General features: G+C 40.0%; 1 protein-coding gene across 4 annotated transcripts in view; it reads left to right on the plus strand.

Annotated features, from left to right (window-relative positions):
• DENND1B (DENN domain containing 1B) overlaps positions 1-16226 on the plus strand; it is a 170592-nt gene that overhangs the window by 57682 nt on the left and 96684 nt on the right. For all 4 annotated transcript variants that reach the window (XM_083745346.1, XM_083745345.1, XM_083745343.1 and 1 more), the window contains exons 4-5: positions 2532-2581; positions 11986-12099. In XM_083745346.1, coding sequence (XP_083601472.1) covers positions 2532-2581; positions 11986-12099 — 164 coding nt within the window. The remainder of the gene's footprint in view (positions 1-2531; positions 2582-11985; positions 12100-16226) is intronic.

Below are 16226 nucleotides of genomic sequence, written 5' to 3' on the forward strand. Positions count from 1 at the left end.
TTTTCATTAGCAGAGAATGAACACTTCAGTCCATCGTTGCAGCAAGAGTGGCAGCAATTCTTTACAAATCTGTCAACTTGGTCTGTCTACCAGCCAAGGCACGCCTTAAGTGCAAGTTTAATGGCTTTTTATTCTTCGTAGAACAATGACCTGTCATAGAAATATTGTCAGTGCTATGCAAAATCAGCTTTAAGATGCATAGTAATACTTTCTAAATATATCATTATTTTTACATTGTGTAATGAATATTTTAAACCAACTGCACAGTAGGCATTTAGAAGGCTTCTGGACAGCATGTTATTTTCATTCATTTAAAAATCTGAATAACACCTGTAATTAAGGGAGAAAACTGAGCCCTGCAAGCTAGGTAGGTTTCCATCTATTGATCTGTGTAAACCTGGCTTACACTGTCAGGGGAGAAACAGTCAACTGCTGAGCTGCTTTGTCACTGACATAAGCTGAGAGGATTTTTCCTCCCTATACTGTTTATACACCAGTCTATAGACCTGCTGGCTGGTTGAATTTTAAAGAGTGCGGAGGTTTAAAGACTTGTCCCCTGAGGGATGATCCTGCCAGTTGGGAAGCGAGCTGAGGCTGTGCTTTGCAGACGTTTGTGTGTGTGTCTTTGTATACGCATGCGCGCCAATTGAGGATAGGGGGAGGGATGGAAAACAGCAGTGGGAAAGTCTTGTAGTTCATCTGCCTCGTACAATATTGCAGAGGAGACTGATACGTTTATCAGTTTATCTATCTATCTATTATCTATCTTCTTTCTCTGTGTGCTCATTTTGGATTGAGGGGCAGAAATATCACAGGAATGTAATGAATTTTTGCAAATACAGATCCCCAGCAATGCCATCATCTGTGCTTACTAATCAGTGTTGTTAAGAAATGACGGCTAAGTATAGTTTCAGGTGCTCTGTTAACAGGAATCTATATTTAGCACTGTGAAAGCCCAGCATATAAAAAACATACCCTACAGAACACAGAAATGCTGATTTCTCTACTGTGATAGTCCAGATAATCTGAGTAATTATTCAACACTGATTGTTGTTGTTGTTTTGAAAGGGCCTGGGCATTAATTTGTATATCTGTATTTAGAGATGAGCATGCAAACCCAGAGTTGTCCGTGACTGGACCTAATGGTCAGGGGTACCTTTACCTTTTCATTTAGATAGTTTCCTACCCATGTTGACCTGGTCCTAGGAGTGTCTTTAAAGTTTTCAGATGTCCTCATTGTATTCCAAGCTTCCATCCACACTTGGACCACATATTACATGGGAATGCCTATTGCCAAGCTGTCTCAAAATACTGCCTTCCATTCATGTCAGAAGTCTCTTGAGCAGGCAGTCTTGCAGGCAGTATGACAATCACTGATTTCTCATGTATGTGAAGTTGAAATGTGAAATAAGGTGCATCTGTTCTGACGTGTAATTCTCTGACCTAGCCACTCCTTTCCTTAAAAAATGCCTTTTACTCACAAGTTTCTTATCTCCAGATGTACTAAGGCCTAGATAAATTTTATTTAGCACTTGCTCATATTCATCCTTCCTATGTGTGCTTCTCCCTTTCTCTCTCTCAAAATTTAGATTGTAAATTCCTAATGGCAGAATCCAGTTTCATTGTTTTGTTACTCTGCACAACACAGTGCACACTGTTGGCATTGCTACAGTGTGCTGCTAATGTTCTGTGTGATTTTCATTTTCTAGACTAAAAGTCAGCTGGCAACCCTACTGATGTTGTCTATTTGGGATAATAGTTTCCATTATTACTCTACTAATTTTTCCAGGCATCATGTAGTTTTTTTTAAACCAACATTATTTCTATATTAACACACATTACTTGCTGCAAAACAGCATCTTAAATAGAAAAGCGAAAAACAATTTTACAATTCTTGTAAGATTATGGAGACATTAGGTTTATTTTCTTTTAAAAGTAAGAGTGAATTGCGCTTGTGACCTTGTGCTGCTGCCGCTGCCCTAAAGGGTTAACTGTACAATTTATGCTTTGTACCCAGTGAAGAGTTCCAGCTTTTTAAAGCATTAGCTTATGAAACGCATATAGAGTTGTTTAGCTCTCAGTAAATTCAGTTTGCTGCCAACTTGGTTCCCCTTTCTCTGCTTGCATTTTAATTGAAACAACATTTGTATTTTTGAGCCAGGATCTGTCAGAAGTCCCTGTGGCTAGTCTGTAGTACAAGTAGCAGCAGACGTGGCCTACCCATATGGTACGGTGCTTCTTGTAAAATCCATATGGCCTTGTTGAAGGGAATCCCAGCGGGGATGTGAAGGGTGTTAATACCCTTCAGGCCAGGCCTTTTCCTCCTGGGGTTTCCATGGCATTGTCTCTGCAATCTGCCAAAGCACAAACTTAATTCCTTTTTAATAATCAATTATTTCAGTCCAGGAACGTGTGCTATACTTATATTCTCCCCCAAGCCAAATATTGTTTATTTATTTATTATCTTAAAAACCCAAACAGTATTACAAGCAATTTTTAAGCACCTAACATTCTTTCTTCTGTATTTACAGGAAGTACTCCAGAGTGTACCCAAATTCTGCTTTCCTTTTGACATTGCAAGGTATGTCTGTCTTTGCTTTTTTTAATACGCAAAATTAATACTACCTGTACACAAATCTATTTGTTCTGGAAAGTATGTTTCATTTATTTTTGGGAGAGTAAAGTGATGTGTAGCAGCAATGTTTCAGAGAAATTAAGAAGCAAAGTGCTTTTCCAACTGCAGTCTTCAGTTTATAATCTTGTCAGTGTCTTAGATTTTCAAATATGCCTTTAGGCTTTTAATGGAAAAATGTATACTTTTGCTTTTAATATATTGTATATCAGAATAGACTTCTTATAACAACATATAAGTTTGCACCAACTGAACTGGAAATGCATTGGTATAAAAGAGATAACAATATGCTTTCTTGATAAAGGTGGCATTGTAGCCTAGTTCAATACTTGGATATATTTTGTTCTGAGTAGGTATTAGAGAATCTTCAGAATAATTTCAGCACACTTTACCAGGAATCTTTCCTGCTTAAGCATGTTGAACTGGAGTTGTATAAACATACAACTCATCTGGACTGTTGTGCCATGTCTATTCATTTCAGTGGTAGCGGTGCAGAAGAACTTATCGGAAAGTGTCTTGAAAATGTGCAAGCCCAGATGTGCTCTGAGAGTTAGTTTTAAGAATATTGTATGGTTATAAATTTCTAATATCCTTACATTTGCTTAAAATATCCACTGTAGGGCTGCAACAATGAATCACTTGGCTAGAATAATTGATCACAAAGTTTCCTCACTTTATAGATTTTATAAAAAAAAATTAATTATTTTGAATACAGGTAGTTACAAAAACCAGATGTGGCAGGTGCTATATTAGAAGTGTCATTGCTCCTTTACTATCATGCCTCTTCTATAATGGTGCCTGTTGTGATGTGTGCTTACTTATTTAAAAACAAAGTGTTCCCCCCCTTAAAAACTGTTGTTTTTTTCACATGGAAATCTGGAAATCTCTGTAATTATAGTTGATTAAATTTCATGTGATTAGTAGGCTATGATTTCTTTAATCAGGTAAGAGCCTTCCTGTATAGTATCATTCAATGGGCAGAATTCTGCACAATTCTTTAATCCAATTGAAAGAAACTCTTCTATTTCTTTCTGATGGTGAATGCCCCTAACCCACACATTGAGCTTCAGTGCCAAGCAGAAATTTTAATCAGAATCGTTCATATTTAAACCCAACATTCTCTCAACTGCAGTACACTGTTCTGCCACACATATTGTAGCCCAAATTGAATTTTGGGTGGATTCACAGGTCTTATCCCCCACCCCTAATGCAAGCAGCCGGCATAACTTATTTTGGATAGATTTGCATATTTGGTTACCTTGAGAATGATTCCAGATGTGTACAGATAGAAGATTTGGAAGGCTTCCAGACATATATTGCTTTGTGACTTCAACATACTGGACTGATGCAGGCTTCAAATCTAGATAGTTTAACTGTGCTTAAACTTCATGTCCTGGCTCCCACCCAAAACATGCAGACAGAGGCACTCACTTGTAAGAAGAAAGAAAGAAATCTTTAGTCAGGCAAGTAATGGCCCAGGCTTGGCAGCAGATACAAACAGGTAATTGAAGCCAGGGTCTGAAGTGGTTTGGATACTCATAAGCAACAGGGAGATGGTTAGAGATAGCCTTGGTTAAGGTTGGGTGCAGAAAGGCTGTCAAGGGAAGGGCTGGAAAAAGTTGAGTGTGAGAAGAGAGGAAGAGTAGCGAGGGCAGGCCCAGTTCTGTGATCCTCTTCTGATCTGTGGTTAAGTGTCTGGAAGATACACCTATATTGGCCCATTCATATATAAACTCTGACTGAAGTTGATTGACAGTATCAAACTTGCTTAAAAAACAGGTAAATCAAGATTCAAGAAATGGAAGAACTGGAATGTTCAGAAAAGTAGGGCCGAGTGAGAACTACCTGATGAGCTACCTGAATTGAGGATGCCATCATGCATCTGATGAAGATCTCTAGATCATGAGAGCAGATGCCACAAAATAAGCCAGTTAGTGTTTGAGGTGATACAAGACTCTGGCACAGCCTGAATGTAATGGGAAACCATGGTTTCCTGTTATTTGACAAAGCTTCAGAGAGCCCCAGGCTCATGTGCTCCCCCTCTCCTCTCCTCTCCTCCTCTTTCATACATTTGTGGAAGAGATCAGAAGCTCTCACTTCTGATTTAAAACAAACCACAGATCTCCATGATGTCCATATTTGGAGAATTGAGTAGCTGCGGCCTTTGGAGAATGAGCCAGGATCAAACTGTGATTTCAGATTCTGGCTTGTTGTAAAAGGATAGTTTAAACAAACCACATTAAAAATAATGTAATGTTTGCCTGCATGCCATTGAATCTAAAACTGGTAACGAAGGTAAAGCAAATGAAAATTAGGGACATTAAAAGCACATGAGGCTCTCTTGCTGCCATCCAGTGGTTAGGATTTCGGTAAATAGCATGATTATACGAAGTAATAAATTAAAGAAGCTGAGAACAGCTCGATCGTAGGGATTTGTGTGAGAATAAATGCATAGCAACATTTTAGAGACATGTAGCATATGTATTATTATAGATATAGACAGTATCTTTGTTGATGTGTGATTTCCATTAGCACACATTTTATTTTACACTTTTTTATGCTACCAAACTACTGCATCATTTTCTATTACAATCCAAGAAGAACTGAATATTCTAAATTGTACATCATGTATATATGATGTACTGTAGTGTTACATCCACAAAAATGCAATACCTCAACAGGCAATTTACCTAAATTCCTATTTGAACTAAATGGAATTTTTCACTGAATAGTGGAAAATGCATTAACTGCAATATGGAATAGAATTTCAGCTTGTAGAAGAGAAAGTTGTGTTTTCTCAAAAGACATGGAAAGGTGGTTAAAGATACAATTTTTGTTTTGTTTAAATGGATAAATGAAATTAGGTGAAGTGTCCTATATCATTGAATTCATATATTTTATTTTATTAAGAGTTAATTACATTGAGTTACACCACATTATTCACCTAACATAGCATTCAAGGACAGAAGAGACTATAAAAATGCTGTTATATAGTGATTTTTAGGAATATGAATCCACTGTTTCATCGCCAATGAATTACTACTTGCACATGCAGTGAACTGAAGTGGGTTTGAATAACAATTTTAGCTTATTTGAGAATATGGAATCATCAAGGTTTTCAGAGCCTCCCTGAGAGCTAGGAACTTGGAGCTGAAGGTTTTTTTCTTCTAATAAACAAAAGACCAAATGGGCATCCCTTTATATAAAGGTATTTTAAGGTCTGTTTGTTGCTTTTACTTAACTTACAATACATTTTGTTTGCATGCTGCTCAGTTAAGCAAATCAATATAACACAGCAGTTCTTAAACAGTTTTTTTTACTATGAACCATTTGAAAATTGTGGAAGTTTGAGATTACTTAATTTCTTTTTAATTTCAAAGGATGCATGTATATAACATATTTTAATAACCATAGCTTTGCCTTTCTAATGCAATGAATATGTCTAATTTATGAAGAAAGTTTTTTGAAGTCTATTTCCATCATCTGTAAAAAAATTAATCAAGTTCAGGACCAAGAATGGATATTCTCCATTGTTTTATCAACTTTTCCATATAAGTTTTATGGTATGTGCTGATTTGGTGTACTTCTCTTTATGAAGTGGATCGTGACAATACAGTTTAGCGTCCAAATATTCTGGAGTAGTATTTCCATGTTGGTGGGTTAAAAATAATTGCTACTATTAGCTATTTTCAGACTATGTTCTATTGACAGCTATGGTTGAGAAGCACTGTTTCGTATAGTTCATATCTCCATCATCATCATCATTTATTATTTATTATTTATACCCTGCCTATCTGGCTGGGTTTCTCCAGCCACTCTGGGTGGCTTCCAACAAAATATTAAAAATACATTAAAACATCAAATTAAAAGCTTCCCTAAACAGGGCTGCCTTCAGATGTCTTCTAAGAGTCAGATAGTTGTTTATTTCCCTGACATCTGATGTAAAGGCATTCTATAGGGTAGGCGCCACAACCGAAAAGGCTCTCTGCCTGGTTCCCTGTAACCTCACTTCTTGCAGTGAGGGAACCGCCAGAAGGCCCTTGGAGCTGGACCTCAGTGTCTAGGCTGAACAATGGGGGTGGAGACGCTCCTTCAGGTATACTGGGCTGAGGCTGTTTAGGGCTTTAAAGGTCAGCACCAAGACTTTGAATTGTGCCCAGAAACGTACTGGGAGCCAATGTAGGTCTTTCAAGACCGGTGTTATGTGGTCTTGGCAGTCATTCCCAGTCACTAGTCTAGCTGCTGCATTCTGAATTAGTTGTAGTTTCTGGGTCACCTTCAAAGGTAGCCCCACATAGAGCGCATTGCAGTACATGTCCATAACCTGTTCATATAATGTTGCAGCTTTTTGGATAGTATTCTAAGCTTTCAATCTAGGCAGGGCTCTGCTACATTTTTGTTCTAACCCGTTGAAATTTGGAGCCTGAGCTATGGAAGGTAGATCCAGAAGTAAAAGTTAAAAGTATGCTCAATTCAAGGATGGAGGTGCATTTCTAGTAAATGTTTGAAGTATTAACAAAGTGAAAAAAATAGTATGGAACTATTTTTGTTCTGTTTGCTCTTCATAACATTGTTAGTTTGTGGGGTGGGTGGGTCAGCCTTCCAATTCTTTGAGTCTTTTCCCCAGTAAGGATTAAAATCTAGACCCAAACTAGACAGTTGGCCTTAGCTGACCACTTAAGCACCGTACTTAGCATAACCAAAGAAATTGCTCTGTGCCATAGGGTAAATGGGTGGGCCTTTCCTCTTCCCCCATGGCTGGTAGATAGAAGTGCAACGGGAGTATAGTTGTATGTGAACGTAAGAGAAAGTAGTCGTAAGAATCTAGATACAGAGACATTGCTTGAGCTGTGCTGAATTCAAACTTGTGATGAATAAAGGAGCAAGATCTTTTGGTGTGTTAATGCTATGAGTCCCTCCATTTTATGCTCAGGTTGTATATATGTGTAAATAAAACCATATACCTTAAAAGACACCACAGGCTCCACTAACCTTCATTCCATGGAAGCCAAGTCCTGGTAAGAGCTGAAACCCCTGGATTCTCTCACCACTAGGATATTGGGGTGGCGTGCAGTAATAATGTTGCTTTTGTTGACACGCCTTTGTTAATTAATTTTTGGAGGAAAATGTTTGCCATGCATAACAAACATTGGAGAGATATGTGGCACCTTACTTGTATTGTAAATAAATATTTGAGGTATGCAAAATACATTTTTCTTTCAGCAGGGAGATCAAAATGTAGCATGAAACCTAAAGCTTCATGTTGTTGCCACATTCCACAGTGTCACTGTACTTTTCTCATCCTTGTATAATGGCACTAAAGAATAAATATAATAATGGAACTGCCTTTTGTGGATCACATGAAGAATCTTATCTAGACAGGATTTCTGTCCCCAACATTAGCAGATTCTCTTAGGGAACCTTACAAGCTTATCCCTATTGTTTCTCATCAGAAACCTGTATTGACATATATGCTGCATTTTGTACAGGGAGTTTTCATTTAGCACTTATAGCTGATAACCTATTTATAGACCTTCTAACCAGAAGCTTAGAAGTATTAAAAAAAATGTTTAAAGTTGTCTAAACTTATGGTTAGTGAGATTCACAATTTAGTTATGAACAGTTAGAAGTTTATTTTATGTATCCCAGATCTGTTGCCACATACTTTCCTTGTATGATCCCATGTTCAAGAATACCATTATGAAATCTCTTGTTTACTCTCTTCATACAAATCATATTTTTATGAACTTCTGTCCTGTTCGTTTACAAATACTAACTGAACTACTGTTTTACTACACAACTTTAATTCTTATTTTAAAGCCAGCTTGTATGACAATTTACTAAATATAACATAATAATTTCCAGAGGAATAGCTATATTAGTTTGTTGCAACAAAACAGCAGTCTTGTGGCACCATAAAGGTTAACAGTTTTACAATGGCTTAAGCTTTCATGGACCAGAGTCCACTATTCATTAAACATGGTGTCTATGGGCTATACATAACTTTTGTGCAAAAACATTCTCTCATATGAGTAACTCCCCATTCCTAAATGATTGCACAGAGCCATAAATCTAGAAAAAAGTGCGTTCTTCCTCCAAGGCCAAACAACTTACATTTGATGCTGATGATGCGAGTTTTCATACCTAAAGAGAGAAAATTCTTAATCAGTCCTCAAAGAAAACTTTAAATCACGCCTTGATAATGAACATAACAGTATAAATACTCCCTATCACTTTTGTTCACTGAAGAACATGTATATTGATTTTAAAACTTTATTCATATAGTAGAGACATTGAGAGAGTGTAGGTTTGATGTTTATATACATTAAACATTATTTTTGAACAAAGAAGCAAGGAGAGGAGTATGTGCTGGAATATACGTTTGTGGGTCATTTGGGGTTTTTGCCTTTGGCTCATTCATTCACTATAGCAAGGCAATTCTGATGAACAATTTTGAGTTTGCAGTATTATTATATAAATACTTCATTTAACCATTTGTATTTGTGCTCCAGTTCAAGGACTGGTGGCAGTGCCAACAGCTTCCAAGAATATTTTTTAAAAAGCAGTTTCCTTTATTAATTTGTTCTCTTTGGAGTTGCCTGCCTCCTATTTATTACAGGTTGTGTTATCATCTTTGCTTTGCGGAGTCAGGAATCCTTACAAATCCTACAAAGGGTGGAATGGCCAGTGTAAGGCCTGCCTCTGTGTCAAGAGTGGGGAAGCTTTTTCAGCCTATGGGCCACATTGCCACATGTTTAACCTTCTAGGGGCAGCACGCCAGTGGTGCGCATGGCCGGAGCCACAAAACCCCTACCCGCGCACTCTTTCTTCCATGCTCATACAACCATGGGGTGTATAGGGTGTTAGGAGAGGGGTAGTACCGCTTGTGTGGGAAATGTGCTGTAGAGGGAAGTGAGGGCTCATCAACCTAGGAAGGTAGCCCACCTAGGAGAAGAAATACTCTGACCCTAAACCTCTACTGTCTTGCAGGATATCTTTGAGAGAAGAAAAAGCTAAGGACAAAATGGTGACACGAGAAAACAATAATATCCCCAAATAACAAAGTATAAGAGTGTGGACAATAAATAACAATGCTTACTTGAAGGAGCGTCTCCACCCCCATTGTTCCACCTGGACACTGAGGTCCAGCGCCGAGGGCCTTCTGGCGGTTCCCTCGCTGCGAGAAGCCAAGTTACAGGGAACTAGGCAGAGGGCCTTCTTGGTAGTGGCACCTGCCCTGTGGAACGCCCTCCCACCAGATGTCAAAGAGAAAACAACTACCAGACTTTTAGAAGACACCTGAAGGCAGCCCTGTTTAGGGAAGCTTTTCATGTTTGACAGACTACTTTATTTTAATATTTTGTTGGAAGCCGCCCAGAGTGGCTGGGGAAACCCAGCCAGATGGGCAGGGTATAAATTATAAATCATCATCATCGTCATTATTATTACTGTCTTTATCATGACATTGGATTAGAACAGAAAATGATGAAGGCACACGAGCAGAAATAAAGCACAAAGGACTCTGTTACATCACTCAGCACTAGGTCACACTGTTACTTTTTAAGTGTCTCTCCTTCAGATCTTTGCAAGTTGTTCCATCTGGTCTTTTAATCATGCACTTATGAAGCCTGGAGAGCTGGTGTGGTGTGGTGGTTAGATTGTCAGGCTATGACTGGAAAGTCCCATTTCAGATTCCTACTCAGCCATGAAATTCACTGGCATTGGACCAGTTACTTTCTCTCAGCCTGGCCTAGCCTAGCCTGGCCCCCAGGGCTGTTCAGATGATAATGGGAGATGGGGATGGGGCAGACCATGTATAGCATTGTGTAGCAACTGGAATTTGTGCTGGTATAAGGCAGTTTCCTGGTTGTATGAAGGGCTGTAAAGCAGGTTGCTTTTAAAATTCAGATAGTGATAAATAACGATAAAAACTACTGGGGTCAAGTTGGAAATAGAATTCCATGCTGAAGCTTTCCATTTCCTCGCATAGTCTACGAATCTTAGCTGGCGGGAGCAGCAGGCTATCAGAACCGAGGCAGCCAAGAGCCCAAGGTTCTAGAGGCCAAGCCCTACTGGGATGAGACCAGAATTTCTAAGGAACTGCACTGGCAGAAATTGCAGGAGGTCTGAATAAGTTGGGCAAATCAGACAGAGGTTGGGGACAGGGGAGCAGGTCTTTCAAAGGCACCTGGGCAGCCAAATGACCAAAGCCAGAATGAAAGAACATTAATAGCCAAGCCAGGGGGAACTGATGGGGGAGCCTGAGCAGGTGGAGCTATGCTATAGCCGGGGAGTGTAATAAACATGATTTCCGTCTGCTTTCTTCAGCCTTGAGTTACTCCTGGTAAAAGACCTTCAAAACTGATCACTCGGCACCTGGTTTTGATCCTGGATGCTCCTGATGGGAGCAATATAATTTGGAAAACTGCTATTGTAATAATAACTGAGCACTTTTTAATAAACCTTGAAATGTAGTCAATTTTTTAAATTTTCAAATAGAATAAAGACTGAAGAATTATTTCTGCTATTCAATCTTTAATGTGGCAGGCCCTGGCAGGGGCAAAACGTGTGTGGTGGGGGAGGGCAGGGGGACTATAGCCCTGGGTGCACAATTTTGAGGGTGCACGAACCAGGTGTACCCATGCAGTGATCTCCGTCCTGCCCTGCCTGCTGCCAGGGTCTCTAGGCCTGGGAGCCTGGCCTGGCCTCGCTACGGCATCCCGGGCCCCTCACTGAATGGCTGCCTAGCCATCGTTGGGGGGGGGGGTTGTCCAAGGGCCGTGTCAGCCAGCCGGGCTCCTCCCTGCATGGTGGCAGGTGGCACAGCACAGCCCCGCTTGGCTCCGGTGGCGAGGTGAGGCTGGGCAGGCAAGGCAAGCTCTGTGAACCCTCCACGTCTCACCCCTGCCTGGTGTAATGCCACTGAGCCCTGTTTCCCTTGTTTAGACAAAAAAAATTCCTGACTATGGCAGACCAACACCAACCTATCTGTCCCTTGTTTAGTGTTAGAGCACATGCTTTGAATGGAAAAGGTCCCAGCTTCAGCCCCTGCTATCACAAGGTGAGGATAGAACAGTCTGAAGCCCTGGAGAAATTCTACTAGTCGATGCAGATGCTACTTGTGCCATGGAGACATAGGCAGATTAACAAACAATCGCCTTTAGTAGTGAATCTAGGGTGAATCAAGTTGTCAGGGGTCCCTCCCCACCCGGTGACTATTTATAAAACTTTATCTTGTTTGATTTATTAGATTAGAATATTTTTTCCAGTTAGTGTCAGTGTACATACGGTAAATGAATTCTAAGCTCATCTTTCTGGGTTAGAACAGCCTAATATATTTCTTGTCCTCCTAGGGTGACCCAGGTTGGACAGCACTTTACCTTTGTGCTTACTGACATTGAAAGCAAACAAAGATTTGGATTTTGCCGGTTAACATCAGGAGGCAAAGTCTGCCTATGCATTCTAAGGTAAGTAGCTATCTCCAACAAATTAGTAATTTCCTTATCCTGTCCAACCACTCTCTCTCAGTTAATTATTAATCATTGCTGAAAATTGTAGATTCCCTGCTTATCTGAAAAACTTTTATGTGTCCTGGCCTGCTACCATCACAATGGCACTTCTTGACAGTTATAAATGATTTTATTTACTTATTTTTACCATAAGGTAAGATGCTTTAATGAGGTGTTTTGAAAATGTACTATATCTGGCCTGGCTTGGCAGGAACTTGTGTAACTTTTTTTAAAAAGGAGAAAAATTTGACGCATGAGTTGCAATTGAAATTGTCCTAGGACAATGAAGAGAAGTAGTTCTAGTGCAAATAAGTAGATATACTTCTCTTCCTTCCTGACCCAAAAGAAAGAAAAGAAGTTGCATCATAAGAAAGTGTATATGTGAATTTTTCTTCCTAAGCTTAGTCACAAGACTGCATTATACCCTTACTTTGCATCCATCTTGAATCAAACTAGGCTGGTATTTATTTGTGTTACAGCATCCTTGCAACCCTGCTGGAAGCAATACATTTTTGCAAAACATTTTCAGAAAGGACTGGGTGTTAGGCTGCTTCAGACAGTTATTGATAGGTCTGATTTTGTCTAGCCCTGCTTCTGACATCCCGGACTTTCTGTGCCAGGGGCAGCCCATCCAAATTCTGCCTGTATGTGTACAATACCATGCATATAAGGCCAAATCCAACCTTTTAAGGATTGTCTGAACTGACCTTTTACAGTTGTCTCTTGTGGATGGATTACTATTTTGTGTCCTGTTTTGCCCAGTTCATGCTATGTTCTTTTGCACGTTTGTTAACATGATTCCGTTCTAGTATTTCACAAATGCAAAGAAGTGATATTTTTGCACCTTATACAGTAAAAGCAGTGGTACTCTTTATCGTGGGGTATTTAGATGGGCTGATGCAGATGTAACACTGGCTCCACATGAGCCCATTGAAATACTAAAACTGGTGCTGGATGAATGTCAAACATATGACCACAACTTGAAGTGATATTCTGGGCTGGTTCAGATGTAATAATGGTTTTTGTTTCCTGCACTTAAGAGATTTGAAACCAGTGTTGAACATGTGTTCTCTTTCTCCCATTTCCTCCTGTCTTAGGACCATATTCATCCCTCATGCTCAGCAGAATTTGATTTTAAACAGGATCTGAACCCAATAATAAATCACAGTTTCAAATCCTAATTAAATGAGAATCTTGGTTAATATTAGCTGTGAAAAAGCTGGCATTCGTCATAACTATGCAACTTACTTCTAAGCGTTAAGCGAGCAGGAAAGGGTTGCTTATGTCATTCTTGGGGCTATTTCTTTTTTGACCAGTTGCTTTTTTCATTGCCACAGCATTTATACTGTTATGTAATCTATGCAATACCCTGAGGCAGCCAACACTGGAAATGTCCTATCTGACATAGGTAACTGAATCCTCCCTCCATGAACATTGCACTTTTTATCTTCTTGCAAATTAGGCCTGTCTTCCCTCCAGCCCTCAGTTTCCATTTCTCTATAAGCCCTCAAGATTGAAATGTGGTTGTTGCCACATAGAAAATTATCAACTATTTATATTTGGAAGAGATGCTGTTTCTTGCATGTGAAATGTGAGCACTGATAGCTGAAGGTCGTCTTAGATTTTCAAATGTATGTGTGGGGTGGCATAAATCTTTTTGGTTTCTTTTAAACCAGAAATGAGGTAGCTGTGGCTCTCTAGATGTTGCTGCCTGCACTATCTGTGGCCATTATGCTGATTAGGACTGATGGGAGTCGGAGGGCCGCAGCGTCCGTAACCCTCTTTTAAGCTGTCGCTTTCAAATTCCCTTTCTTTGTGTCCTATGATAAATATTTAATTCAGAGGTGGCTAAATTTTTTTTTTTATTGAGGGCTACATTAACCCATGGTGAATCAAGGGCTTGAATATCAAAGTGGGAGTGACAATACTGTAAAAGTGGGTGTGGCCTTTTTTGGGGGAAGAGGTCTTAGCACCCCCCCCCCAAAAAAAAACACCCATTGAGGGGGCTGGATACAGCCTGTGGGGCAGCTACTCCTGGCTTAATTCAATTTATTGCTCTAGTTGGTTAATTTTCAGGACGTTTTCCCATCCACCCAACTATTTTTACTTTATAGGACTTTAGGGAGTAATAATAGTGGCTATGACTGGAAAGACCTGCTGTCCCACCCTGACATACCTGCTTCCAAATAACCTCCACTAGGGCACTTCATATGAAAGGGAGGAAGGGAACAAGAAAGGAGGAGACAGTAGCCTACTGTAGTCAAATGTGTCAAAACAGGCAAGTTCTTGAGTCAAAGAAGGCTTGGTAATCAGAGGACAAGCCTTGGCTGCTGCTTGTGTCTGAAGAGAGCTAAACCATAAACCTGGGTTTGGATGACACACTTAGCTAAACCATGGCTTAGCTCAGTGCAACAGCGGAATGACTTGCACGAGCAAAGGGGCTGTGATCTCCTCTTCAGAAGCCCACATGTTTGCCCTTTTGTGCTAAGTCATGGTCTGGCTAGTGATACATGTGAATGGGACCAGTGAGTTGATGGTTTGAATTGGGCCAGTGTTTCATCTGTACCAGACCATTGAGAGAAGATGTCTAGATTGTTTACAATAAATAGGTAAAATAGCAGAATGCTTACTGTACGCAAAAGAGGGAATGCCTTTTGTGGGCCAATTTTTGTCATTCAACAAGAATTGCATACTGAAACACTAATGTATTTTTTTGGGTTTTTTATGAGCATGGAAGTGACTCATTTGCTAGTACGGTTCAACCATAGCAGAATTAGGAGAACACTTAATGGTAAACAGAAGTGCTATAAACAACAAAACACCACAGGCCAAGGTGATTAAAAATGTTATTACAACTGTGGATTTTCACAGTGAATGTTACCTTGTCATCAGTTTGCTCCAAAATAGATATTAAAACATAAACAGCACGACCACAATAAACTGCTTAATTAAAAGCCAAATGAAAGAAACATTTTGCCTCTTTAAAGGAGAGCCTGGGTGCCTGTAAATGCAGCTGAAAACAAATGTTCAAGCAACCTGCCATGCATATGAGCAGCAAAGGAAACAGAGAAACTGCTTGGAGACTTGAGCTATCAGTGGTTGTACTAAAGCAAGAAGTGACAAAGTAAGATGGCAGGCCAACCAGTGGCACTGCGGTGCATGTGGGAAGAAGGGGACAGACGTATAAAGATGAACTATGAAGTAGAGGACCAGTGATACCCTGGAGAAACCTAGTCAGGGCAGCTAGCCAGAAGTGTAAGGCTGATGTACTAGGAAGCAGCAAAGCTTATAGTGTGATCATTATTTCATGGAAATTAGTTTACTGGGGTTATTGTCTATTGTCTAGGTTATATATAATCACTGCATGTAGCTTAAAGGGTAGCTTAAAAAAGGCTAAGAGTAATACTTTTATTTTTTTATCCAAATCAAATAAAGTTATCTACACCACCAAATATGTGGTTTTAATTTTATCCTATATCTAGATTTACCTCTTTAATTATTACTACTGCTACTTAACACAGAAGTGGCAATTTTATACCACAGCAGGACTGCTGAGAGGGGACATGTACTGGGCCCAGGTGAAACAGGGGGACAAGATTCTGAGCTTCCTTTCCTTTCTTGTTTAAAAAGTAGAATCTCTGGCCCCAATCAGCCTATTTTGTCTGCAGCTTCCTCCCCAACACTCCCTGTTGCTGGGAGTGGTGTTGAAATATTTTTCTCTCACACCTGATTGGCAAATGGTATGAGGTTTTTGCCTTTCCCTCCCCAAGAAATGAATATTCTGTTAGGTATTTGACATATCCTGTTACAATTTGGGTTGGATAAGGCATTGGACAGGCCAATCATGTAGCAGGGATCCCCCCCCCAGCGGGGGCAATCTTACAGGCCTCGGACCTGATTCTGGATGAAGGGGTGACTTTCACCACTCACCCCAGTTTGCCAGCTAGACCCAAGGTGCTTGGCTGGCACCACAGTGGGACTGCAATGTAAACACCTCTTTAGGGAGGCCCCAGCATTTGAACAGGGATGGGGCCATCAGATGGTCCTTGCCCTATGCTTTGCTAGCCCTGTATCCTCTGTATTCA

Source organism: Podarcis gaigeae, assembly GCF_964106915.1.
Source record: "Podarcis gaigeae genome assembly, chromosome: 6".
Classification (NCBI taxonomy): Eukaryota; Metazoa; Chordata; class Lepidosauria; order Squamata; family Lacertidae; genus Podarcis; species Podarcis gaigeae.